The sequence below is a fragment of the Pristiophorus japonicus genome, chromosome 8, assembly GCF_044704955.1.
Source record: "Pristiophorus japonicus isolate sPriJap1 chromosome 8, sPriJap1.hap1, whole genome shotgun sequence".
Taxonomy (NCBI): Eukaryota; Metazoa; Chordata; class Chondrichthyes; family Pristiophoridae; genus Pristiophorus; species Pristiophorus japonicus.
The window spans coordinates 198,803,574-198,830,676 of record NC_091984.1 but is presented as its reverse complement, the minus strand read 5'-3'; the positions used below and the strand labels follow the sequence as shown (position 1 = coordinate 198,830,676).

General features: G+C 43.4%; 1 protein-coding gene across 4 annotated transcripts in view; it reads right to left on the bottom strand.

Annotated features, from left to right (window-relative positions):
* LOC139268910 (merlin) overlaps positions 1-27,103 on the bottom strand; it is a 211,923-nt gene that overhangs the window by 30,625 nt on the left and 154,195 nt on the right. For all 4 annotated transcript variants that reach the window (XM_070887744.1, XM_070887745.1, XM_070887746.1 and 1 more), the window contains one exon: positions 8,554-8,713. In XM_070887744.1, the coding sequence (XP_070743845.1) occupies positions 8,554-8,713 (160 nt within the window). The remainder of the gene's footprint in view (positions 1-8,553; positions 8,714-27,103) is intronic.

Sequence of the window (27,103 nt, the reverse complement as noted above, 5' to 3'; positions counted from 1 at the left end):
CATTGAATACTTTGAAGAGGTAACAGAGAGAGTAGACATGGGCAATGCAGTCGATGTAATTTATCTAGATTTCCAAAAGGCAACATAATAGACTAATGAATAAGAGTATGCGGAGTCAGGGGACAAGTAGCAGAATGGATAGTGAGCTGGTTGCAAGACAGAAAGCAAAGAGTAGGGTTAAAGGATAGCTATTCAAAGTGGCAGAAGACGAAAAGGTAAGGGGGCGGTCCCACAAGGATCAATGCTGGGACCATTGTTGTTCACAATTTATATTAACGATTTAGACTTTGGAATCAAAAACACAATTTCTAAATTTGCAGATGACACCAAATTGGTAGGTGTAGTTAATACAAAGGAAGAATGCAACAAAATACAACAAGATATTAATAAGCTTGCAGAATGGGGGTATAATTGTCAAGTGAATTTCAATATAGATAAGTGTGAGGTGATGCATTTTGGTAGGAACCTCCAAGAGTCTGAATGGGGTAGAGGGGCGAAGAGAGGTAGGGGTACAAATACACAAATCACTAAAAGTTGCGACGGAGGTCAACAAGGCCATAACAAAAGCAAACCAAGCACTAGGGTTTATTTCTAGAGGGAGAGAATTTCAAAGTAGATAAATTCTGCTAAACTTGTATTGAACCTTGGTCCATCCACACTTGGAGTACTGTGGACAGTTATGATTGCCATTTTATAAAAAGGATATATAGGGACTGGAGAGGGTGCAAAAAAGATTTACAGGGATGATACCAGAACTGTGAGGTTATAACTATCAGAAAAGAATGAACAGGCTGGGTCTCGCTTCTTGAAAAAAGGCTGAGGGACATGACCTAATCGAGGTCTTTAAAATTATGAAAGGTTTTGATAAGACACAGAGATTGTTTCCAGTTGTGGGGAAGAGAACAACTACAGGCCATCAATATAAGATAGTCACCAAGAAACCAAATAGGGAATTCAGAAGAAACTTCTTTACCCAATGTGGTGAGAATGTGGAACTCGCTACCACACAGAGTTGTTGAGGTGAATAGTATAGATGCATTTAAGGGAAGGCTAGATAAGCATATGAGGGAGAAGGAAATAGAAGGTTATGCAGAAAGTTAAATACGGAAGGATGGGAGGACACTTTAGTGGAACATAAACACTGGCATGGACTGGTTGGACCAAATAGTTTGTTTTTGTGCTGTATATTCTATGCCACATCTGGCAATGCCACCAGGACAGAGGTTGTAAAACAGAAAGAAAGGTTGATCCAAAGTGACGAGTGCTTGAGAAACATAACTAGATCACAAATTATAGCATCATGACAAATTGCCATAAACCATGAATACATTTTAAACTATATTGTCTTTGTATATTTTTGTCCTTTGTTTCTGGTTTAGACCATACAGTATTTGAATGAATAAAACTGCTTTTTGTATGGCATTTGACTATCAAATTGGTAAGAAACATGTATTACTACCTAATGGTGGCCAATGCCAAATATACACTGCCTGGAATCTCTTCAATCACCCACTGTCTAGTGTTTCTTGTATGGGATATTTAAGATCATGCTATAGGGCTTGCTTAATATGATGCCTGTCAGCTACAATACCCAATAAACTTTGTTTAGTTTGTTAAACTCTTGTTAACGTCAGAAAATGTTGGAAATACTCAGCAGGTCAGATAGCATCGGTGGAGAGAGAAACTGAGGCCCAGAAATTGGCCTCCTTTGCGCCTCCAGTCATCACCTCCGGGGTTGATAATGGGGCGCAAACGACTTACCGACCGGACACGGTGAAAGGAACGACTAAAATTGTCCGAGAGGTTTGCGGCGGCTGTAACACCTTGCGCATAATCTCCTGCGCCCGCAGATCGTAACGTCATTGTCCTGCGCATCACCACTGGTTGCGCCCCGAACTTTGGTTCCGCCCCTACAGAACGCCGGCGACAACTCCGACAGCTGCAGGAGGCGTTGTATGGGAGGCCGGGCGCTTCGAAGGTGCAAGTTAAAGGGGATGTTGGTGCGGTAAGTAAAACAATTGTGCGAATGCATAATGTCAATTTTTTTGATTTTTCTTTGGCCGTGATCAATCAGCCCAGCACTCTGCTGCAGTGCTTGGGGCTGAATAGGATGGATCGCAGCTGCCGTCAGGGACCAGCTAACTCAGTGATGGCCCTACCCTTTAAGGAAGGGAATGACTCTCGGATCCCAGCAGCGGTGCACGGGACATTGTGCAGCGCTGCACCACTACCGCCTACGTGGTTTAGCGCTCCAACAGAAGTGGTAGCGCTTGATTTAGCGCTCCACTTCCTTCCTGGAGCACCAACACTGAATTTAGAAAAAGCTTAGAATCATTAGCGCCTGGTGCAAATTTTTCTAGCTTTTAAAAGTTAATGCCCCAAATAGGGCGCTCCTGAATTTCCCCCCAGAGTTAACATTTTGGGTCGAGTAACTTTCTTCAGAACTGGAAAAAGATAGAGGTATAGCAGATTTTAAGCAAGTGCAGGGGTAGGGAAAGCGGGGAGAGGAGAAAGAACAAAGAAAGAAACAAAAGTTAAGTGTAGAGGAGGTGTAAGTGGGAATATCAGAATCATCAACAGCTGCCACCTGAAAAAATGGGGGCAGAGGTTACGGTCTGAAATTTTTGAACTCAATGTTGAGTCTAGAAGGCTGAAAAGTAGATAATCGAAAGATGAGATGCTGTTCCTTGAGCTTACGTTGAGATTCATTGGAACAGAGTAGGAGGCCGAGGACAAATTGGTCAGAGTGGGAGTGGTGCGGAGAATTAAAATGACAGCAACCGGAAGCTTGGGGTCATGCTTGTAGACCGAACGGAGATGTTCTGCAATGCAGTCACCCAATCTGCGTTTTGTCTCTCCAATGTAGAAGCGACCACATTGTGAGCAGTGAATACAGTATACTAAATTGTAAGAAGTACAAGTAAATCGCTGTTTCACCTTGTTAAAGTCATCCATTTAATTATCTATTTATCTAAATCAACCAATGACTTATCACTGCCTACTATCCTTTAATTTCTGCTGTTTTGTTAGACGTGGGTCGTTTGCAGATGACATAGCGATATTCAATTGGTACGATCTTGAAAGAAAAAAAGCAGCTCGGGTCAACATGGGAGATACAAAAATTTACTGTGCCAGACATACAACTCTAGGCCTACACTTCTCTGAAAGGTCATTTTACTCTTAATCAATATTTCGGCTCAGTACTGATTATAGCAGACATTTACTAAACAAATTCTCCAAAACGGATTTGGAGCTAAATTGCATCCATGATATAACTGAATGGCCCTATGTGCTGAATGGTCTGCTCCTGTTCTTTTCCTACGTTCCTCTGGTCTGTGCTAAGTTTGCTGCTGTCCGGTGAGGCTGGGGCACTACAAGTGGCTCAGCACCTTTGCATTACAGAGGGAAATATCAGTGGGACTCCTGCTCCCTGATCGCTAACCAGTGACTCCCAATGCATGGAACCGCAGGGAGAACAGAATCAGGCTAGGTTTTAATAACCCACAGAAATTCACTGCGTAGCCTCACGGATGAAGAATGGCAGCTGAGGGCAGCTAGTAGCTGGGGCAATGTTCCCCATATGGGTCCGTGCCTTCAGGAGCAGAAGGGAGAGAATTTTGGGGAAAAAAAATCTTCAGCTTATTTTTGTCATGCTTTGCTTACTGGTCACAGTGCCTATATGGCCACTGGTTCTAGTGGGAGAGTGCATTGGAATTAAACATGCTTGCGTCCAGACTGTTTTTAGAGAACATCAGAAAGTACCAGCGACTTTACAGGAAATTAGTCCAGCTCACACACGCACACACACTACCAATTCTCTTTGAGCTTCACAACTCTCCGCAGCCGTTATTCTCCTGCTACCTGAATCGCATTGACTCGAGTCCAAATCCAGATGCCAGCCTGTGTAGGCAGTCTGAAAACCAGCAGCTGACCAATAAGGAGGAGGGCACGGATAATTAATTAGGAACTGTGCACCGTGGCACTGGCTCAGACACCTGAAGCATTGCCTGGCTTAAGTAAGTGGAAGGTCCAGGTTGGAACAATCTAGATCTGCAAGGGTTGGGTCTCTTAGCTGAAATCCAGTGAGCTGCCAATGGTATCGGCTGCTCACAGGCTCATCTGCCCTCCCACTGAAGATAAATTGAAGCAGTCAATAGCTTTTAGATAGAAGGGGGCAAATGGAAGGGAAGTTCTGTATTCTGCAATATGAGTTAAGATACTAAGAGGTTCGTGTAATATCTTTGCAGTGGTTGAAGTGGTACGCCGTTCCAGCTCTTTTATAGCCCGACCTGCGGAGCTGTTCTCTCGCAGGTCGGGGGGCCACTTCAACCTCCAGCGCGAGCTGCACCAAGCGTACAACGTTTTTGAGATGGGCGACTGGATGACGTCATCAAAATCCTGGTCGCCGTTTTTGGAGCATGGGCAGGAACATCGGCAGGACCCAGGTACAGAGGAATGGGAAAGTCGGGGCGGATGAGCGGCGAGTGTTTGTGGCGAGACGCGGTGAATGTTTATGGCGGAGGAGCGGCGAGAGATCGTGGCGGAGGTGCGACAGATGAGGGTACGGGGCCCAGAAGAGCCGAGGGCCCAGGGTAGCATGGGCCAGTCCACACTGCGATATGTGTGTGTGCTAGGTGTGTGCAGCAGAGCAGGTCTCCACTGGACCAAGACCTAGCTCTGTCAAGCCCGTGTGGTGGCTGGTGTGCAACGGTCGCCACACCTTAAAAAAATTCACACACGGGCATCTTCCACCCCCTCAATTGGAGTTCAGGACTGGAACATCAGGTCCTTCATTGAAACACTTGTGAACTCATGGAAGCAAGTCATCCTCGTTCGAGGGACTGCCTATGATGATGAACGTCAAAGTTAGATATATACAAGACAGTGAGAGTACAGAATTGATGTTGACCTTCACATCTCTCGTGGCCTCGCTTTTCCTACCGTGTCAATTGCATACAAGGTCATCACTGACCATTTCCTTATATTGCTCCCCATCTACATCCCCCTTCCCCCACCCAAACCTACTTCCTTCTGTGTCCGCCCCTGGAAAAAACTCTCTCCAAGCTCTCTTACAACAGCACTTATCAACTCCAAACTGTCCAGCCTTTGGCCCTCCTTTCACCATGACATTTCAGCAGCCACCGATCTGCTCAACCACACCCTCACCACCTTTGATGCCCTAGTCCCTATTAAAACCATTACTCGCTCTCACCCTGGCCGTTCCCCCTGGTATGGCCCTCATCTTCGCTTCCTCAAGTCCAAGAGGCGTACACTTGAACGAATGTGGCGGACAACTGGTTTAGCCATTCACTGTCAGATCTGGCTAGACTACATAAAGCATTATCGGGTCACACTCGTTTGCCAAAACTGCTCATTATTCGAGGATCATTCTGAAATGCAAAGATAACCCCCGGCTACTATTCTCTACAGCTAACCATCTTCTTAAACCCCTCTCCCCTGTTTCCACCACTCACCCCCAACAAGTGTAAAGAGCTCATGAACTTCTTTGTCTCTGCCACTTCCCTTCCTTTGCCTAGCCCACCGAGCCAAACTTCCTTTGAGGCTCCCTCCTGCTCTCGCATCTTTTTCCAGTTTCTCTCCGATCTCCCCTCTTGACCTCTCCATGCTCGTCTTGTCCACGTCCTGCTCCCTTGACCCTATTCCCACTAAGCCGCTGACCACCCAACTTCCTTTTCTGGCTCACATGTTAGCCGACATTGTTAACGGTTCTCTCTCCTTAGGTACTGTCATCTCTTTCAAATCTGCCGTCATCATCCTTCTCCTCAAAAAAACAATCCTTGACCCCACTGTGCTTGCAAGCTACCGCCCCATCTCCAACCTTCCTTTTCTCTCCAAAGTCCTTGAACGTGTTGTCACCTCCCAAATCCATGCCCATCTTTCTTGGAACTCCATGTTTGAATCCCTTCAATCTGGTTTCCGCCCCTACCACAGTATTGAAACGGCTCTTATCAGTCACAAATGACACGCTTTGTGACTATGACAAAGGTAAACTATCCCTCCTCGTCCTTCTCGACCTGTCTGCAGCCTTTGACATGGTTGACTACTGCATCCTCCTCCAACGCCTCTCACCATCGTCCAGCTGGGTGGAACTGCACTCGCCTGGTTCCATTCTTATCTAATTTGCCAGAAAATCACCTGCAATGGCTTCTCTTCCCACTCCCGCATTGTTACCTCTGGTGTCCCCCAAGGATCTGTCCTTGGCCCCCTCCTATTTCTCAACTATATGCTGCTCCTTGGGGACATCCTCCGAAAACACAGCGTCAGTTTCCACATGTACGCTGACAACACCCAGCTCTACCTCACCACCACTTCTCTCGACCCCTCCATGGCCTCTAAATTGTCAGACTGCTTGTCAGACATCCAGTACTGGATGAGCAGAAATGTTCTCTAATTAACCAAAACCATTGTCTTTGGTCCCCGCCACAAACTGCATTCCCTAGCCACCGACTCTATCCCTCTCCCTAGCATCTATCTAAGGCTGAACCAGACTGTTCGCAACTTAGGTGTCATATTTGACCCTGAAATGAGCTACCAACCACATATCCGCGGCATAACTAAAACCGCCTATATCTAACTCCATAACATTGCCTGCCTCCGTCCTTGCCTCAGCTCATCTGCTGCTGATACTCTCATCCTTACCTTTGTTACCTCTAGATTTGACTACTCCAATGTGCTCCTGGCAGGCCTCCCACATTCTACCCTATCATAAACTTGAGGTCATCCAAACTTGGCAGCCCGTGACCTAACTCGTACTAAGTCCTGCTCACCCATCACCCCTGTGCTCGCTGACCTATCTTGGCTCCGGGTTAAGCAATGCCTCGATTTCAAAATTCTCATCTTGTTTACAAATCCCTCCATGGTCTCACCCCTCCCTATCTCTGTAATCTCTTTCAGCCTCACAATCCACTCCGAGATGGCTACGCTCCTCAAATTCTGCCCTCTTGAGTATCCCTGATTATAACCGCTCAACCATTGGTGACTGTGCCTTCATCTGCGTGGGTCCTAAGCTCTGGAACTCCCTCCCTAAACCTCTCCGCCTCTCTTTCCTCCTTTAAGACGCTCCTTAAAACCTACCTCTTTGACCAAGCTTTTAGCCATCTGCCGTAATTTCTTCTTATGTGGCTCGGTGTCAAATTTATTTGTTTTGTCCTATAACACTCCTGTGAAGTGCCTTGGGACGTTAAAGGCACTATATAAATAAAAGTTGTTGTTGTTGATGTTGTTTGCATTTACAAAAGAGTCAGCATGAGGAATGAGGCTAACAATAACTGGCTCAAAGGCCTTTTCTCTGTTCCAAATATTTTTGGACAGATTTCTGTTAATGAAGGATGCAGACCACCATCTTCTAGTCATATACTTGAAAATGTCTGAAATCCAACCTCAACTTCAGGTAGGTCTTCTGCCTTGGCCTTGTAGTAGAACCAGTAATTAAAAAAATATAAAGTGAATTAAGCTATAGCAAATTATAATCACTGACTACCCTTTACAATAGTACAATACAATTAGTGAACATTCAGCAGACCATTCATACTTGGCACCATGGAAAATACACTAAAATAATTACAAACTACTTTTCACTGACTAATCTCTGCATAGATCTGAATTTAAATGAGTTATATAAAATAAATATATATTCAGCATAGCTTATTGATAATTCATAATTAATTCACTGCTTGTAAGCACTTTCTCATTATGATACAGGGCTGATTCCTGCATCACCAACTCATCAAGCTTAATTTCACATAACCTGGTCCTCCCACATTGGTGTTCCGAAGATTGTGTATTTGACAAAGTTCATGTGTGAACATCTTTACCATTTCTACAGTAAAATTAACATGGCACAATTGTGCTTGAGGCTTTAACAATAGCAATTCAAGTGTTTGAGAACCGATTTGGGAAGGAATGTTTAAAATTTAAGATTTCATGATCCTTATATTATTTGGTGCGTGTATGAATACTGAATATTTAAATTCTTCTGACAAAAGAAATCATATCTACTGGTAAATTATGGAAGTTAAATCGCTGAGGATTATTTTCAGCATTTCAGCATCAAAATGCAAAATGCAGCCAGCATTAAAATTTTAGTTTGTTCTGTGAATAAGACAACTTTGTGACTGCAGAGATTATCAGCCATGTAGCCAGTCAGACAGACATCTGCTTTGCTAACCTTGTTCTTCATGGTGATAGCAACATGTCAACACAATTAGAAGATGTCTCTCTGTTAACATTCAATATTCAGGGCACATCAGAAACCTTTCTGCTGATTTTGTTTGTAAATCTTCAAACCAGCAGTGTTTAAAGGATTGTGTTGGGTACTATTAAAGCCTCATTCTCAGTTTTCAAAAGGATTATTTATGGATGCGGGCAGTGCTATGTTAACTCATTCACGATACAGTTCCATTATACGGTGTACTGCAGACTTAGAAAGGATATACTATAAAGGAAATACACCGGCAAATAAATTACATTGTGCCTTCAATGGTCTAGCTCTGTGGCGCAATGTTTGTATAAAGCCAACATATTTCATTAGACCTTTTTCAGAGTATTGTACTTGTTGTTGCCCGTTTCCATGTTCTCATTATGTATGACATCCAGAGACGTTTCCCGCTCTTTTAGCTTTAGTGCTTCAATCTCAGTCTTCAGTTCATTCAGTTGTTCCTGGAGATGTTTACTCTTTTCCATGTATTCAACCCTGTAAAATGTTTGGAGAGGAGAGGAAATCAGATGGTACTTTTTTAAAGTAGCAATTTTACAGTAACATTTACAGTAACGGCTGCAAGCAATAGAATGTAGTATGAAACAGCTAGGTGATGATGAAACAGAAACAAAAGCAAACAATCACATATTGTATCAACAGTGTAACCTAACAAGTTGAACTAAAAAAGCCTCAGGATCTGCAGTCATGGAGTTGTGCTGAGCTCCTCTCAATTAAAATCCTGAAGTCTCAGTGAACAGTTTCAAGATTTTTTATAACTGGAATATTGTGTAAAATGTTGGTCGACCTTAGAAACAGTAACCCCTGGTATCAAAACTGCTGTGGGGTATATTAGCGTAAAACTGATCCTTTTTGGTTCATAGTATATAATAGCTTGATAATAATGATATAGGTAACATAATGACTGAGAAAAATTTCAAAACTTGTAAACACTATTTCTTGTGAGTGGAAAAATCTCAGTATTTCAGCGCTTTTCACTATATATTCTGTTTGTACCGCAAGAAAAAAGTGGCATAATCTAGTTTTAAAATTAAGACAATTTAACATACATCAATCTGTTGAAAGTTAAAACACTGAAGGTAGTTGAAGCTGGCTTCTTATATCAGGAAACTGTTGTGAAATCAAAGATACTGAATTATCGTAAAATCAGAAAAATAAAAAGTAAATTTGTGACTACCGAAAATCTAAAATATAAAGGTCCCACACAAAAGATGAAGCTATTTGTGCTTTTTCCACATTGCTGATAAACCTGCTGTGCAATTCAAACATCCACTGGTTATACATCACAAGATAATGTTATATTTCGAGCACCACAACACCGTGTTAGAGAGGGAGGGATGAAGGATTAATTTCCTGCTCCACTGAATTCCCAATCTTGGCCACAATGTTGTGGGGAGGTGAATAGAAGATAGCGACCTCCCTACAATGAAGGGGTGGGGGTGAGAATTGATTGGGAAGGTATTGTCTGGCTGTGCAAACTAGTGGACACAACTCATCCTCTCATTCTTTTCAGTTGAAGGAGGTGAGTAGCTCAGCAGGACCTGTGCAAATAGAAAGAAAGCAACAATAATAGAAGGATTTCATACTGTGAAGGAAAAAAACATTGCATTCCTGTGACAGGAAAGCTGACACAGGTAATTATTACTTACAGAATTTGGATACATGGCCAAGGGATTCAATTCTGAGCCCTTTGAGGGGATTCGCAAGATCACAATTTTAGTCACATTGGAGCTTAAATAACACGATGGGGAATATTAAAGTACTCTCTGCTCTTGTAATAATTTACAATAAAATCACTTACTTTTTTAATGAATTATTTTTTGAACATAATTATGCTCTTACCTTTGGTACAGGCAGAATATTAAAAGGAAATAGTGGAATGCTCAGCTTATTTTATTCATGCGTTAAGAGAATGCAGACCGCTGACTTGTGAAATCAATTATATATTTCACTGCTCCCCACAGCATATGTTACTTGTTTCATCCTTGCTTCAATTTTGTGGTTTAAATGTCTGAACATTCATAGTCAGACTTTATATATTGTGAATGGTACTTACCCAATTTTGCACATTCATGAAAACTAATCATTTCCCCAGTTAGTTCTTATTGGGCAGAAGTTCTCAGAATGGAACTCAGTTCACATTCTAAAATTATCTTTGATGATTTTAGTAGGTAAGCAATCATTAATAATATTCATTTTGTGTATATTCTTATTTGAATATGAACTGCATCCATTTCATTCACAAAACATTATGTAAATCTGAAATGGCAGTGTTTAAACAAAAAATAAGATAGGGGTGTAATCAATTAATGTAGTTTAATACTGGCACTACACAAACTCTTTAGAATCCTGAGTAAAATCATGCAGTCATCAATCTTGACAAATTTGAAAATAAGAAAACTGTTTCACACAAGGTTATAAATAAGTTACTGTTGATGTTAAGCTATATTGATTGGGGTAACTCTACAATTGAAAGCTTTTTTGAATGGATATATGAATAACAAAAGATGTTTATGGGAGATTAGATCCAAGTCTAATTCCTTATTTATCACAACTTGGAAAATAGAAAAGTCTCTTTTCTGAACAGCTGATTCAACCTTCAGTGTATCAGATTGCAAATTAATCCAGGAGCTAATCGTGTTCAAAGTATCACTAATTCTGTACCCCAGGAATTTCAACTTATTTTACCTTATCTGCATTCCAGATTCAGTAAAATGAAATTATTAGCCAGCCAAGTGAAAATATGATTCAGGTATCTCACTGACCAATGTTACAATGTTTGATCAAAATTCAAAAATAAAACAAGGACATTGTTGATTTATATTGGATGCAATTTGGCTCTTCTGATGTTAACTGAAGTCCTGTCTGGACAAATTAATAGGATTTTTCCTATTTGCATCCATCTAAAATGGAATCATAATGAATCACTAACCAGATGCGTGCGGACACTTCCAACGGGACTGCCGGCAGCATGCAGAGCAGCGAGATAATGACGCCAATGAGTGTGCGGCGCTGATTTGAAGCCACCGCTGCCACTTTCCAACTTCTCAATCCAGCCAATGCCCTGTCTTAAACTCGCACTGCTGAACACAATGTTAAACGGAATGAAGGATCCCCACCAGCACTATTTAAAAGGATCATGAATTAATTACAGGTTAGTTGCTTGATTATTTCTTCTGGTTGTTGGTGCAATTGGTCCTATACTTGCTTAAAATTTGAATAGTCTACAGAAAGTGGCCTGGCTGGTGCTGAAGTACTCTTTTGTTGATTTAAAAGCTTGTGCTGAAACAAGTTGCTTCTAGACATGGGTGGCCTGGTAGGGCTTCCTCTGGAAATTGAGCATGACTGGGAGAATGAAGAGAGGCCATGTAAAACAGCACAAGACACTAGAAAAGGGAGGAGAGGGAGAGGAGGAAGTGGAGGAGGAAGGGAAGCTACATTGACAGCCCTTCTGCCTGGGCTTTATATGATCAGATTTTTCATGAGCGATACCACACCTCCCCATTCACCAACAGTCCCACACTCCTAACCTTTCCTCTATCACTGACCATCACATCGTCCTCTTTCTGACAACACATAAATAAAAGCCACCAGGAAATGCTAATTCAAATCCAATTGTATAAATGCACTCATTAAATAATGCATACAAAATTAAACTTATCAAATTCAAACTGTCCAACCTTTGGCCCTCCTTTCACCATGACATTTCTGCAGTCACCGATCTGCTCAACCACATACTCACCACCACCTTTGATGCCCTATTAAAACCATTACTCTCTCCCACCCTGGCCGTTCCCCCGATACAGCCCTCACCTTCGCCCCTCAAGTCGGATTGCAAAAGATTCTATAGATATGTAAAGAGAAAAAGGTTAGTAAAGACAAACATAGGTCCCCTGCAGTCAGAATCAGGGGAAGTCATAACGGGGAACAAAGAAATGGCGGACCAATTGAACAAGTACTTTGGTTCGGTATTCACAAAGGAGGACACAAACAACCTTCCGGATATAAAAGGGGTCAGAGGGTCAAGTAAGGAGGAGGAACTGAGGGAAATCCTTATTAGTCGGGAAATTGTGTTGGGGAAATTGATGGGATTGAAGGCCAACTTGGATAGGTTAGGTGAGTGGGCAAATGCATGGCAGATGAAGTATAATGTCGATAAATGTGAGGTTATCCACTTTGGTGGTAAAAACAGAGAGACAGACTATTATCTGAATGGTGACAGATTAGAAAAAGGGGAGGTGCAACGAGACCTGGGTGTCATGGTACATCAATCATTGAAGGTTGACATGCAGGTACAGCAGGCGGTTAAGAAAGCAAATGGCATGTTGGCCTTCATAGCGAGGGGATTTGAGTACAGGGCCAGGGAGGTGTTGCTACAGTTGTACAGGGCCTTGGTGAGGCCACACCCGGAGTATTGTGTACAGTTTTGGTCTCCTAACCTGAGGAAGGACATTCTTGCTATTGAGGGAGTGCAGCGAAGGTTCACCAGACTGATTCCCGGGATGGAGGGACTGACCTATCAAGAAAGACTGGATCAACTGGGCTTGTATTCACTGGAGTTCAGAAGAGTGAGAGGGGACCTCATAGAAACGTTTAAAATTCTGACGGGTTTGGACAGGTTGGATGCAGGAAGAATGTTCCCAATGTTGGGGAAGTCCAGAACCAGGGGTCACAGTCTAAGGATAAGGGGTAAGCCATTTAGGACCGAGATGAGGAGAAACTTCTTCACCCAGAGAGTGGTGAACCTGTGGAATTCTCTACCACAGAAAGTTGTTGAGGCCAATTCACTAAATATATTCAAAAAGGAATTAGATGAAGTCCTTACTACGAGGGGGATCAAGGCGTATGGCGAGAAAGTAGGAATGGGGTACTGAAGTTGCATGTTCAGCCATGAACTCATTGAATGGTGGTGCAGGCTAGAAGGGCCGAATGGCCTACTCCTGCACCTATTTTCTATGTTTCTATGTTTCTAAGTCGAAAGAGCACAGACTTAAAACAGATGTGGCGGACAACTGGTTTAGCCATTCACCGCCAGATCTGGCTCAAACACATAAAGCATTATCGGGTCCTACTCTTGCCTACAAAAACTATTTTTTCCAGGATAATTCTGGAATGCAAAGATAAATATTATTCTCTACTGCTAACCATCTCCTTAAAGCCCTCTCCCCTGTCTCCACCATACTCACCTCCAACAAGTGTGAAGAGCTCATGGACTTTTTTGTCTCAAAGATTGAGACCATCCAATCAGCTGCTTCTGCGAGTTCCCTTCAATCCCCTAGCCCACTGGGCCAAACTTCAATTGCCCTAGCCCTAAACTCACATCTTTCTCTAGTTTCTTTGCTTTCCTTATTTATCTGCTCCAAGTTCATCCTGTCCATGATATCCACTTCCTGCTCCCTTGACCCTATTCCCACTAAATTACTGACCACCCAACTTCTTTTTTTGGCTCCCATGTTAGCCAACATTGTTAACGGTTCTCTCTCCTCCAAATCTGCGGTAATCACCCTTCTTCTCAAAAAACCAACCCTTGACCTTACTGTGCTTGCTAGCTATTGCCCCATCTCCAATCTCCCTTTCCTATCCAAAGTACTTGAATGTATTGTCGTCTCCCAAATCCGTGACCATCTTTCCATGAATTCAATGTTTGAATTCCTTCAATCTGATTTTCGCCCCTGCCACAGTACCGAAACAGCTCTCATCAAAGTCACAAATGACATCCTTTATGACTGTGATAAAAGTAAACTATCTCTCCTCGTCCTCCTGGTCCTATCTGCAGCCTTTGACACAGTCCATCATCCTGCTAGGTGGGACTGCACTAGTCTGGTTCCATTCTTATCTATCTAATCGTAGCCAGAAAATCTCTTGCAATGGCTTCTCTTCAGATTTGTGCATTGTTATCTCTGGTGTCCCTCAAGGATCTATCCTTGGCCCCATCCTATTTCTCATTTATATGCTGCCCCTTGGCGATATCATCCGTAAACCCGGAGTCAGTTTCCACATGTACGCTAACGACACCCAGCTCTACCTCTCCACCATTTCTCTCAACACCTCCTTGGTCTCTAAATTGTCAAAACTGCTTTTCCGACTGGATGAACAGAAATTTTCTCCAATTAAATATTGGGAAGACCGAAGCCATTGTCATTGGTCCCTGCCATAAACTGTGTTTACTAACCACTGACTCCATCCCTCTCCCTAGTATTTATCTGAGGTAAAACCAGACTGTTCGCAATCTAGGCGCCATATTTGACCCTGAAATGAGTTTCCGGCCACATATCCGTGGCAAAACTAAAACCACATATTTCCATCTCTGTAACATTGTCCGCCTCCGCCCCTGCCTCAGCTCTTCTGCTGCTGAAACCCTCATTCATGCCTTTGTTACTTCTAGACTTGACTACTCCAACTCACTTCAGGCTAGCCTCCCACATTCACACAACGTAAACTTGAGGTCATCCAAAACTCAGCAGCCTGTGTCTGAACTTGCACCAAGTCACGATCACCCATCACCCCTGTGCTTTCTGATTGGCTCCCGGTTAAACAACGCCTCGATTTCAAAATTCTCATCCTTGTTTACAAATCCCTCCATGGCCTTGCCCCTCCCTATCTCTAATTTATTTCAGCCTCACAACCCCACAAAATGTCTGCGATTCTCAAATTCTTCCCTCTTGAGCATCCCTCATTATAACTGCTCAACCAGTGGCCGTGCCTTCAGCTGTTTGAGCCCTAAGCTCTGGAACTCCCTCCCTGAACCTCTCCACCTCTCTTTCCTCCTTTTAAAATGCTCCTTAAAACCTACCTCTTTAACCAAGCTTTTGGTCATCTGCCATAATTTCTTCTTGTGGCTTGGTGTTAAATTTATCTGTTTTGTCTTGTAACACTGCTGTGAAGTGCTTTGGGACGTTTTACTACATTAAAGGCACTATATAAGTCAAAATTGTTGATGTTGTAATTACTCTTGTCCATTACCTTCTTCTGCGTGCTTTTACCTTTCCACGTGCTCCTACAAGGTTCTTCCCCAGTGGCTGCAGCATAGGACATGGAAGGCTGCTGTCCTTCGATTGAGAAGACTGCAGATGGCCTTGGAGGATGACCTCAAGGCTTTGGGCCAAGAAGGCCCAGCTGCAGACTGCACCATCGCAGCCTGGACTGCAGCAGTGTGGGCTGGCAGATTGACGGGCAACAGCAACGATTGGCAGAGGTGGGAGCAGGAATATTGTCATCTTGAGAGAATAGCAGGCTCCTGTTCCATGGAGCCACTGCCACTCTCCAGGGACGCGCCTCAGCAATCCTAGTGATCTGTTGGAGAACTGATTGCTGGACTGCTGTCACACTCTGGAAACCCTTTTGAACAGTGGTATCCGGAGCCATGGTGGCAGCCGACTGAGCTTGCAAGGCAGCAGTCAAACCTTTCTTGGAAGCTATTTGTATTGCAGTGGAAACTGTGACACCTGCCATGAGATGCTGTATCATGGTGGGTTCCACAGGTGTCCTTATGAAAGTGACCACCCGTTCCATATTTGAAAGGATGGTATCCAAGCTCTGTGAAAAGCCCTGTGCCAAGTGAAGATGGACTCATCCATGCTTCTTGACATTGTGCGCAGGCTTTCTGGCAGACTTTCCAGTTCACCAAGCAATTGGTTGTGTATGCTCATCAGCCTTCCTTTGTAGCTTGTGTCATCGAAGTTCTCCCTTAACTCTTCTGCAGCAGAAATAGTGTGAGACCATGCACTCCAGCAAGTTGGAACTTACGCTATTCTTATCCCCTGCCCTGGCTCCTGCATAATTGTGCCTAGTGTCTCACTCAATGCAGATCCCTCCTCTATGATAGCCTCTGAAGTACACAAAGTGTCAGTATCTGAGCTGGTGACTTTGAGTTTAAGACAGAGTGAAGGTGTCTCTTCACCTTCACTACCTTCTTCCTCTTTCTCCTCTGACTGAGAAGGTTCCAGTTCTTGGTTATCTCCAGCGTCGCCAGTGGTCACGTCCTTACTGATGTCCTTTTCTATGATGACCAGCAATGTCACCTCCATGGGGATTAAAAAGAGCAGTTGCGTTTCTCCTCCAGCAGTTTTTCCTGTTGTGTGGGAAGTGGGCCAGTGAATGTCCTGCAATGTGTTTGGGTGATGGGGCTGTCATGGTTGAATAGATGCCAGTGTGTGCGAGCTGTGAATTATGGTTGCAAGGCTTGCAACAGTGCTAAGTGCTTGAGGGTGAGGTAAACCATATGAATTGAAGGGTTGAGTATCGACTGATAGAAATTGTTGGTAGGTGGGTGATGGAGGTATAGAGAATTGAGCAGTGAATAAGGCTATTAGTGCAGTTGGTAGAATATGCGATTTGAAGATTAAACTCACTCACTTTGACAACTCGTGTGAAATCATTAAACTTCTTCCTGTACTGCATCCATGTTCTTGGAGCTATACTCCTGGCATTGACCTTCGCCACTACTGCTTCCCACTGCCTCTTGAGCATTTGCCTTGAGTGGCTCCCGACCTCTGCACATGCAGGATGTCTTTCAATCTCTCCACGTCTTGCACCAAGACCTCCAGTGCATTATCAGAAAGTCTTGGTGCATGCTCTCTCACAGGTTGAGCCATCTTGACCAAATTCTTCAAAATCAATTAATTTCCTGGCACCATTTCCAGCAGCATCAATGCACCTCCCCTGTAAGAGGTGCAGGCTGCCGTTAAGTAGCGCTAACCACTCGTGATATCGGGCCATCTGCTGACGCATGTAGCCAATGAACAGTACAGGTAGTGCTGGCTGCATGCAGCAATCATGGAAATCAGCAGGCAGCACGAATTTGACGCCTTGCCTGTAGCGCAATGAACAGGCATAGGTAATCACACACCACAATCCCTGCGCCCATTTTCTGGTCTTATCCAATTTAACTCCAGGGCGTCGCATCACTCCAACTGCACTTCTCCAGTCCCAGTTAAGCTGCTATTTCCAATCATAAATTATCACGGAGTTGTTCAGGAGGATATGAGCGTCCCAAAATCTTTCAGCAGCAAAATGGAGCAAGAGACATTCTTTACTATCAATCACTAGGGCCGAAATTCAGCCCCACCGGAAACCTGGCGCACCTACTTATTTTCAAAGTGTTTTTACCGCCATTTCGGATGAGATCGCCTCTTTCCCGAAATTCAGCTCTTTGCCTTTTTTTTAAGCGGCCAGGAAGTCGGTCATAATGGGGGTGCAGGCGCGGTAAGTGCTGGTGAAGGGCGGAAGTGGAAGAGGGACGGATTCTCCGCCGCTGTCACTCAGCAGCTGAGCAGTGGTGATGTCATTGCGCGGCTGCGTCACCACATATCTCCCTTCCTTTAAAGGGGAGAGAATCGGCGATTATTTAGGATCGGCCAAGAGGGAGTGCTAGGCTGTCTGTTGGTGGCCCGGCTGACCCAGGGGGCACAACAGTCCGGCCGACATGGAAGTCGGCCAGCAAAAAAAAATAAAGCGGCAGCCGCGGCATTGGGCCCTTGCCTTTAATGGCCGCCACGCAGCAAGAGCTGACAGAGCGAATGTATGGTGTACCGACAGAAAAAGCTGTCGGGGGCACCGCTCGGCAGGCATAAGATATTTCAGGCTGAATTTCAAGGGAGGTGGGCGGTCCTGGCAGTGTGTGCACTGATTGACGCAATCACGGCCACTCGGCAGCGGCGGGGCGGAAGTGGGTACCACCTGCTGAATTTAGCTTGCAGCAGCCGTTCGACTCTGCCGCATGGCCGCCACAATCCAGCAGTAACGGGCCTTATTCGGGAGCTGAATTTCAGCCCCACTTTCTCCATGTCCTTGATTATATCACTGTGTACATGTATCATCTGTGCAGATACAGAGATTGTCAATATACCTCATATAAATGCAAAAGCCTCCACCTATTGATATGCTAAGAGTATTTGACACAAAAGAATTATGGATATGTGTGTGCTAATTCAACTGACCAGTCAATGCTCTTACTCTAAAAATCATATTTAGCTTAATCAGCATGGATAAAATGATTCTCTTATCCTTACTGATTCTAAGCTAAATATCAAATATATAATAGGAGCACAGACTGGTTCTTGGTTATTAGCTAAAACATGAAACCATTTGTCTATGAATTTGTGGAATAGTGTTTTAATTTAATAAAGGGAGGGGGAATAAAACCATTCTCCTTTTGGTAGATGACAGAAACTAATGTAGTCCAAAGATGTTGCTCGTGATCCAGTGACAAATGCCCAAACTCAAATACAGGAGAAGTTTAATGAGACAAGAACAGTCATAGAGTGCTTGTTTGGCATTTTGAAATTGAGAATTTGATCACAATAAAACCTTTAAAGGCTGGAAATATTTTGTTTCCCGTTTCATCCTACACAAACAAGAAATTAGGGATGGGTGCAATAAAGGTACAGCAGTTATCATGGGTGACTTTAATCTACATATAGATTGGGCTAAACAAACTGGTAGCAATACGATGGAGGAGGATTTCCTGGAGTGTATTAGGGATGGTTTTCTAGACCAATATGTTGAGGAACCAACTAGAGGGCTGGCCATGCTAGACTGGGTGATGTGTAATGAGAAAGGACTAATTAGCAATCTTGTTATGTGAGGGCCCTTGGGGAAGAGTGACCATAATATGGTAGAATTCTTTATAAGATGGAGAGTGATACAGTTAATTCAGAGACTAGGGTCCTGAACTTAAGGAAACTTAACTCCGATGGTATGAGACGTGAATTGGCTAGAATAGACTGGCAAATGATACTTAAGAGGGTTGACGGTGGATAGGCAATGGCAAACATTTAAAGATCACATGGATGAACTTCAACAATTGTACATCCCTGTCTGGAGTAAAAATAAAACGGGGAATGTGGCTCAACCGTGGCTAACAAGGGAAATTAAGGATAGTGTTAAATCCAAGTAAGAGGAATATAAATTGGCCAGAAAAAGCAGCAAACCTGAGGACTGGGAGAAATTTAGAATTCAGCAGAGGAGGACAAAGAGTTTAATTAGGAGGGGGAAAATAGAGTATGAGAGGAAGCTTGCTGGGAACATAAAAACTGACTGCAAAAGATTAGTGAAGACAAACGTAGGTCCCTTGCAGTCAGAATCAGATGAATTTATAATGGAGAACAAAGAAATAGCAGACGAGTTGAACAAATACTTTGGTCTGTCTTCACGAAGGAAGACACAAATAACCTTCCGGAAATACTAGGGACCGGGGGTCTATGAGAAGGTGGAACTGAAGGAAATCCTTATTAGGCGGGAAATTGTGTTAGGGAAATTAATGGGATTGAAGGCCGATAAATCCCCGAGGCCTGATAGTCTGCATCCCAGAGTACTTAAGGAAGTGGCCCTAGAAATAGTGGATGCATTGGTGGTCATTTTCCAACAGTCTATTGACTCTGGATCAGTTCCTATGGACTGGAGGGTAGCTAATGTAACACCACTTTTTAAAAAAGGAGGGAGAGAGAAAACGGGTAATTATAGATCGGTTAGCCTGACATCGGTAGTGGGGAAAATGTTGGAATCAATTATTAAAGATGAAATAGCAGCACATTTGGAAAGCAGTGACAGGATCGGTCCAAGTCAGCATGGATTTATGAAAGGGAAATCATGCTTGACAAATCTTCTAGAATTTTTTGAGGATGTAACTAGTAGAGTGGACAAGGGAGAACCAGTGGATGTGGTGTATTTGGACTTTCAAAAGGCTTTTGACAAGGTCCCACACAAGAGATTGGTGTGTAAAATTAAAGCACATGATATTGGGGGTAATGTACTAACATGGATAGAAAACTGGTTGGCAGACAGGAAGCCGAGAGTCGGGAAAAAAAGGTCCTTTTCACAATAGCGGGCAGTGACTAGTGGGGTGCCACAAGGCTCAGTGCTGGGTGGGACCCCAGCTATTTACAATATACATCAATGATTTAGATGAAGGAATTGAGTGTAATATCTCCAAGTTTGCAGACGACACTAATCTGAGTGGCAATGTGAGCTGTGAGGAGGATGCTAAGAGGCTGCAGAGTGACTAGGGCAGGTTGGGTGAGTGGGCAAATGCATGGCAGATGCAGTACAATGTGGATAAATGTGAGGTTATCCACTTTGATGGCAAAAACACGAAGGCAGAATATTATCTGAATGGCGGAAGATTAGGAAAAGGGGAGGTGCAACGAGACCTGGGTGTCATGGTACATCAGTCATTGAAAGTTGGCATGCAAGTACAGCAGGCGGTGAAGAAGGCAAATGGTATGTTGGCCTTCATAGCTAGGGGATTTGAGTATAGGAGCAGGAAGGTCTTACTGCAGTTGTACAGGGCCTTGGTGAGGCCTCACCTGGAATATTGTGTTCAGTTTTGGTCTCCTAATCTGAGGAAGGACGTTCTTGCTATTGAGGGAATGCAGCGAAGGTTCACCAGACTGATTCCAGGGATGGCAGGACTGACATATTCGAGAGACTGGATCGACTGGGCCTGTATTCACTGAAGTTTAGAAGGATGAGAGGGGATCACATAGAAACATATGAAATTCTGACGGGATTGGACAGGTTAGATGCAGGAGGAATGTTCCCAATGTTGGGGAAGTTCAGAACCAGGGGTCACAGTCTAAGGATAAGGGGTAAGCCATTTAGGACCGAGATGAGGAGGAACTTCTTCACCCAGAGAGTGGTGAACCTGTGGAATTCTCTACCACAGAAAGTTGTTGAGGCCAATTCGCTAAATATATTCAAAAAGGAGTTAGATGTAGTCCTTACTACTAAGGGGATCAAGGGGTATGGTGAGAAAGCAGGAATGGGGTACTGAAGTTGCATGTTCAGCCATGAACTCATTGAATGGCGGTGCAGGCTAGAAGGGCCGAATGCCTGCTCCTGCACCTATTTTCTATGTTTCTATGTTTTCCAAGCTCTTGGACATAGCCTTGTAGATTACAACACTTCAAGTGCATATCCACCAACTTATTAAATGCTATGAGGGTTTCTGCCTCTACTACCCTCTCAGGCAGTGAGTTCCAGACCCCCACCACCCTCTGGGTGAAAAAAGTTCTCCTCAACTCCCCTCTACTCCTTCTATCAATGACTTTAAATCTCTACCCCCTAGTTACTGACCTCTCTGCTAGGGGAAATAGGTTCTTCCTAGCCACGCTATTCAGGCTCCTCAAAATTTTATATACATCAACTAAGTATTCCCTAAGCCTCCTCTACACTTCTCAGGATCCTACCATTTATTGTGTATTCCCTTGCCATGTTAGCCCTCCCCAAATACATTACTTCAGATTTCACCGGACTAAATTCCATTTGCCATTTTTCTGCCCACTTGACCAGTCCATTGATATCTTCCTGCAGTTTACATCTTTCTTCCTCACTATCAACCACATGGCCATTTTTTGTATCATCTGCAACCTTCTTAATCATGCCCTCTAATTCATTGATATATAGCGTACTGAGCCTTGCAGCAGCCCACTGGAAAAAGCCTTTGAGTCACAAAAACACCCGTTGACCATTACCCTTCGCTTCCTGCCACTGAGCCAATTTTGCATCCAACTTTCCACTTTGCCTTGGATCCCAAGGGCTTTTACTTTTCTGACCAGTCTCCCATGTGGGACCTTGTCAAAAGCCTTGCTAAAATCCATGTAGACTATATCAAACGCAATACCTTCATCGACCCGCCTTGTTACCTCCTCAAGAAATTCAATCAAGTTAATCAGACATGACCTTCCCTTAACAAATCCATGCTGACTGTCCTTGGTTAATGTCTTTCTAAGTAACGATTAATACTGTCCCTCAGAATTTATCCACCACCGAGGTTAGGCTGACTGCCCTAAAATGTTTCACATAAACTGCTAATACATAAAATGTACAACATTCATTCAAAATGTGTTGATACACTAACGCATTCTGTGCTTCATATTAACATCAAAGCAAATTAAAAGATTGCCCAATTTCTTAAACCTGGAAAAGAGATACAACAGCATTTCAACTTTCCCACAGATTAGCTGTGTTAAAAACAGAGAATCACAAGGCCAAATTCCCCTCCCACTGCTAGGTTAATGGCAGTGCAGGACTCCGGTCTGCACATGCGAATCTACTACTAACTCGATCAGGTTTCCTGCTCTGGCTCTCATTAGTTATGCAGGATGGCATCAGAAAAACAGCTACCTACTGGTTTACCGCCACTGGGAGAGAGAGAGAAATTAAGTGGCACTGAGTGTTTAAAATGCTGCAGCTGATCAAAGGAGTTCACAATTTTTGTCCTGGAAAAGTTACACAAAGCTTCAAATATCAGAACCAAGATGGCCTCCTCAATGCTCATCATCATAGGCAGTCCCTCGAAATCGAGCAAGACTTGCTTCCACTCTAAAAGTGAATTCTCAGGTGGCTGTACAGTCCAATGCGGGAATTACAGTCTCTGTCACAGGTGGGGCCTGGTTTGCCACTTCCGCTGTCTGCGCTTGTTTTCTGCATGTTCTCAGTGACGAGACTCGAGGTGCTAAGCGCCCTCCCGGATGCTCGTCCTCCACTTTGGGCGGTCTTGGGCCAGGGATTCCCAGGTGCCGGTGGGGATGTTACACTTTATCAAGGAGGCTTTGAGGTTGTCCTTGAAGCGTTTCCTCTGCCCACCTGGCGCTCACTTGCCATGTAGGAATTCCGAGTAGAGCACTTGCTTAGAGAGTCTTGTGTCGGACATGCGGACGATGTGGCCCACTCAACGGAGCTGGTCGAGTGTGGTCAGTGCTTCGATGCTGGGGATGTTGGCCTGAGCGAGAACACTGACGCTGGTGCATCTATCCTCCCAATGGATTTGCAGGATCTAGCGGAGGTAGCGCTGGTGGTACTTCTCCAGCACTTTGAGGTGTCTGCTCAATGCTATATCAGTAACAACTTGGATTTATATAGCGCCTTTAACATTGTAGAAATGTCCCAAGGCGCTTCAAAGGAAGCAAATCAAACTCATGGATACTACCGTGCTACCAATACTGCCTCTAATATAATGGTGATGTTCTGAGGTCAGGTTTGGGGCACTAATTGGGAAAAATGCAAAGATCAGTCGAAAGTGGTGGGGTGGGCTCAGAGTGAGCAATGCTGAAGAACGGTAGTTTTGGCTCAGTAAAATTTTGCTGGCTATTTTTTGGAGTGGCATGGTGATGGGCCATATTACCCATTTTACTTTAATTAAATAGATATTACAATACAGAAACAGGTCATGTGGCCCAACTAGTCTACATTGATGTTTATCCTTCAAACAAACATGTGCCGACCCTGCTCCCATATTTTTTTATCTCCCTTTCCTCCAGTCACCTATCTAATGTTGACATGATCTCTGCTACAATCCCTAACTGCAGAAGTGCAGTGAGCAGCCTCAAACCCCTCCAATTAAAATGTTTCTGCTGCTGTCTATCCTAAATCTCTTACATTTTACCAGTTTTACCAACCCAGCACCGCCCAGAAATGGAAGGAAACACCAGCCACTAAAATGTTATTGTTACACTTCACTCTAATTCATAGAAATGGCCTGAAAGAATCAAACATAGGGATGAGGGGGTTCCTGTTTTGTTTCTAAGCAGAAAACATTTCCCACTAGGATTGATTATAGCCAACATGTACATATGATTTGAATTTCTCTAGTGAGCCATCAAAATGTTACACCAAGCAAGTATTATTTCATCTTATGTTTTTTATTATCATCTAGGCAAAGAATTTCAGAAGTAATTGGCTAAAATGAAGCCATACACCATTAGTCTTCACTCGTGCCTCCTCACTCACTGGAATAACCTTCAATTAGTAACATTAGGTCGCAATAGTCTAGAAGATAACACAAGACTTAAACATATTTTGTTTCTATTTTAATTCTTTGGTCATCAAGGTGAAGTTTTAAATTATACTACTCCTCTTTTGGGATCCAATGCCATAAGAGTAAACCTCCCTCTACTCTGCCCAACAATTTGCTATTACTCCAATCTCTGAAAAGCACCTCTACGACATCAGTGTGACATGTCTATTTCTCAAGCCAGCTTTCTTTATGGCTAATCTCAGGGAAATTGTCAACAACTGTCAACTTAATTTTGTGCTGTGTGCCAGAAGTGAAAGGACAGTTTGCTAATCCACTGTGATATTGTGGCCCCTAGGTTTAAGTACTTTAAGCACAAGCAGTAATCAGGTTTCATTTATATTCATTCAATCAAGCACTAATTGAGCTTTTTCATAAGCAAATTCACTCCAGCAGCACATTTGTTAGAGCAGATTTTGCATCCCCTATTTCTACTGAAACAATCATTTTAGTTTAGTTTAATATTTTCATTATATACAATATATTGTAGATCACATACAGATCAGAGAGTAGAGAGAATTAAGATGAATGGGAAGATCAAGTACAGTATTCCTGGTATGAAAATGGGATTAGAAAGTTCAATTAGGAAGAAGATATTAAACCCAAATTTTGCTTAAAAATTTAGATATAAACTTTATTGACAATTTCTACACAGGAAGATAAACTCTACAAAATCTTTCTCTGAAGAATTCGATTAATGTAGGGTCGCTCCAACAGCACCGTTTCCTCTGCTAGTTGGATAGCCGAGGAAAACTGAGCCAAGGAAAAGAAACTGTATTATAAATCCCAGAAATTCCCAACATACATAATTCAGACCCTGTTCCAACATAAAACAGTTATGGAACCCTTCATCACCTCCTCACCAACTGAACAGCTACCCCAATGGCCACATTTCACTGTCGGGAAACAGCCGAAACGTCTATCCAACGTGTTTTATCATTCGTATATTCATAACTGTTCCAATGCTATTTTCATTTTTATGTCCCTGGAATATAATGGTGTGTGAAATGTCATGCGATTCAAATCATATAACTCTTGTAACTATTAATTGAAAGCCTTTAATAAAAACAAACAAAAAAAGAGCATGAAATGCCGCTCATATTTGTACAGTACTGTCAAAATCATGTCCAACTTAACTTAACAGGACTAATTCAGTTGATTTTACAAAACTGTTAATAGTCATTTTTGATTAAAAAAAACAAAAAATTATTTAAATTTAAAAAATCTGTATGGACAAGGACTTTAACTGTAAGTAGTTAGATCGAGTTATTCCACGTGCACAGCACAGAAATAGGCAATTCAACCCAACTGGTCTATTCTGCCGTTTATGTTGCATGAGTCTCCTCCCACCATACTTCATTGAACCCAATCAGCATATCCTTCTGTTCCTTTTTCTCTTATTTGCTTATCTAGCTTCCACTTAAATACATCAATGACATTTGCCTGTGGTAGCACGATCCACATTCTTACCACTCTTTAGATAAAGAAGTTTCGCCTGAGTTCCCTATTGGATTTACGAGTGACTATCTTATATTTCTGACTAGTTTTGGATTCCCTCAAGTGGAAACATTTTCTCTACATCTACCCCATCAAACCCTTTCATTATCTTAAAGACCTTTATCAGGTCACCCTTCACCCTTCTCTTTTCAAGAGAAAAGAGCGCCAGCCTGTTCAGCCTTTCCTGAAAAGTATATCCTCTCCATTCTGGTATCACCCTTGTGAATCTATTTTGCACTTTCTCCAATGCCTCTATATCCTTTTTATAATATGGAGACTATGAGCTGGATTTTCTGGTCCATTGCGCTCCGGGTTTCATCCCGGAGTGGTGTGAAAGGCAGCGTTCAGGTCTCCTGCGCCCCTTTGCGATTCTCTGGTCCATTTTTGCAGCGGCACTCAGCAGCACTGTCGGGAAGAACGGCAACGGGTGTTGTGACACCGCCCGAGTTTTCACTCCTGCCAGACCCATACGCCTGGAATTGCGCCTTGCAATGACTGCCTGGGAAATCAGTGCGGTCCAATCAGTGGCAGTGCTGAAAGTGCTGTACAAGTGCAAGTGTTTGTTCTTTTAATTTTCTTAGTGATTTGTGTTGTGGTGGCGTGGGCAATATTTTGGGAATGATTTTGTGGGTTTTTAAAAAAGTTTTTACTCCCTTCCAAGGCCTCTCTTGGAGCGCACACGGCCCGGCACTTTCGTTCGCGAGTTTACCATTTTTGATCCTCTCAAAATGTACAACGCCTCCCTTCACGCTACGCAGGGCCCAGATGACCAAAGCGCAGACTATTCCTGACCGGTAACTTTCCCGCCCTGCCTCTGTTTTTGTCCCGAAAACAGAAAAGCCTAAAATCCAGCCCTAGAACTGTTAGTGTGGTCTAACCAAGGTTCGATACAAGTTTAACATAACTCCTCTACTTATCAATTCTATCCCTCGAGAAATAAACCCCACCCATAGATTCCATTGCTCCTTTACTCCATTCAGACTCTTACTATCCAAGCAGTATGTGGCTTCCTTATTTTTTCTACCAAAATGCACCACCTCACACTTGAAATTAATTGTCAATTACACGCCTATTCTGCAAGCTTATTAATGTCTCCTGACTGGAGAGAGCGAGAGATAGCGAGCGAGAGACCGACAGTTTGGGAGAGAGAGATAGACGAGAGTTCGGGAGAGAGAAATAGTTTGAGAGTTCGGGAGCGAGAGAGACCAGAGGCAGCGGACCCAGGCTGAGGCGGAGTAGAGGAGTGGGATAAGAGAGTCCGGTGAGTGGGAGCGACTCAACAGAGTCAAAAAATCGCAAGTGTGACATAAGAGTGACGTCGGCTCAAGGGAAGTAGCTGATTGGTGAGTAGCCGGTGATTGTTTTTGTCTTCTAGTTTTATGTTTATTTCATAGTCAAATACTTCATAGTTCATAGTTTAGTTCCTAGTCAAATAAATAGAGGCATCGCAGGGCAGCTCAGTCCCATGGAGTGCACATCCTGTGCCATGTGGGAAGTCCTGGTCGCTTTGCGTAGCCTTGACAACCACATGTGCAGGAAGTGTTGCCAGCTACAGCAACTCAAGTTCTGGGTTTCGG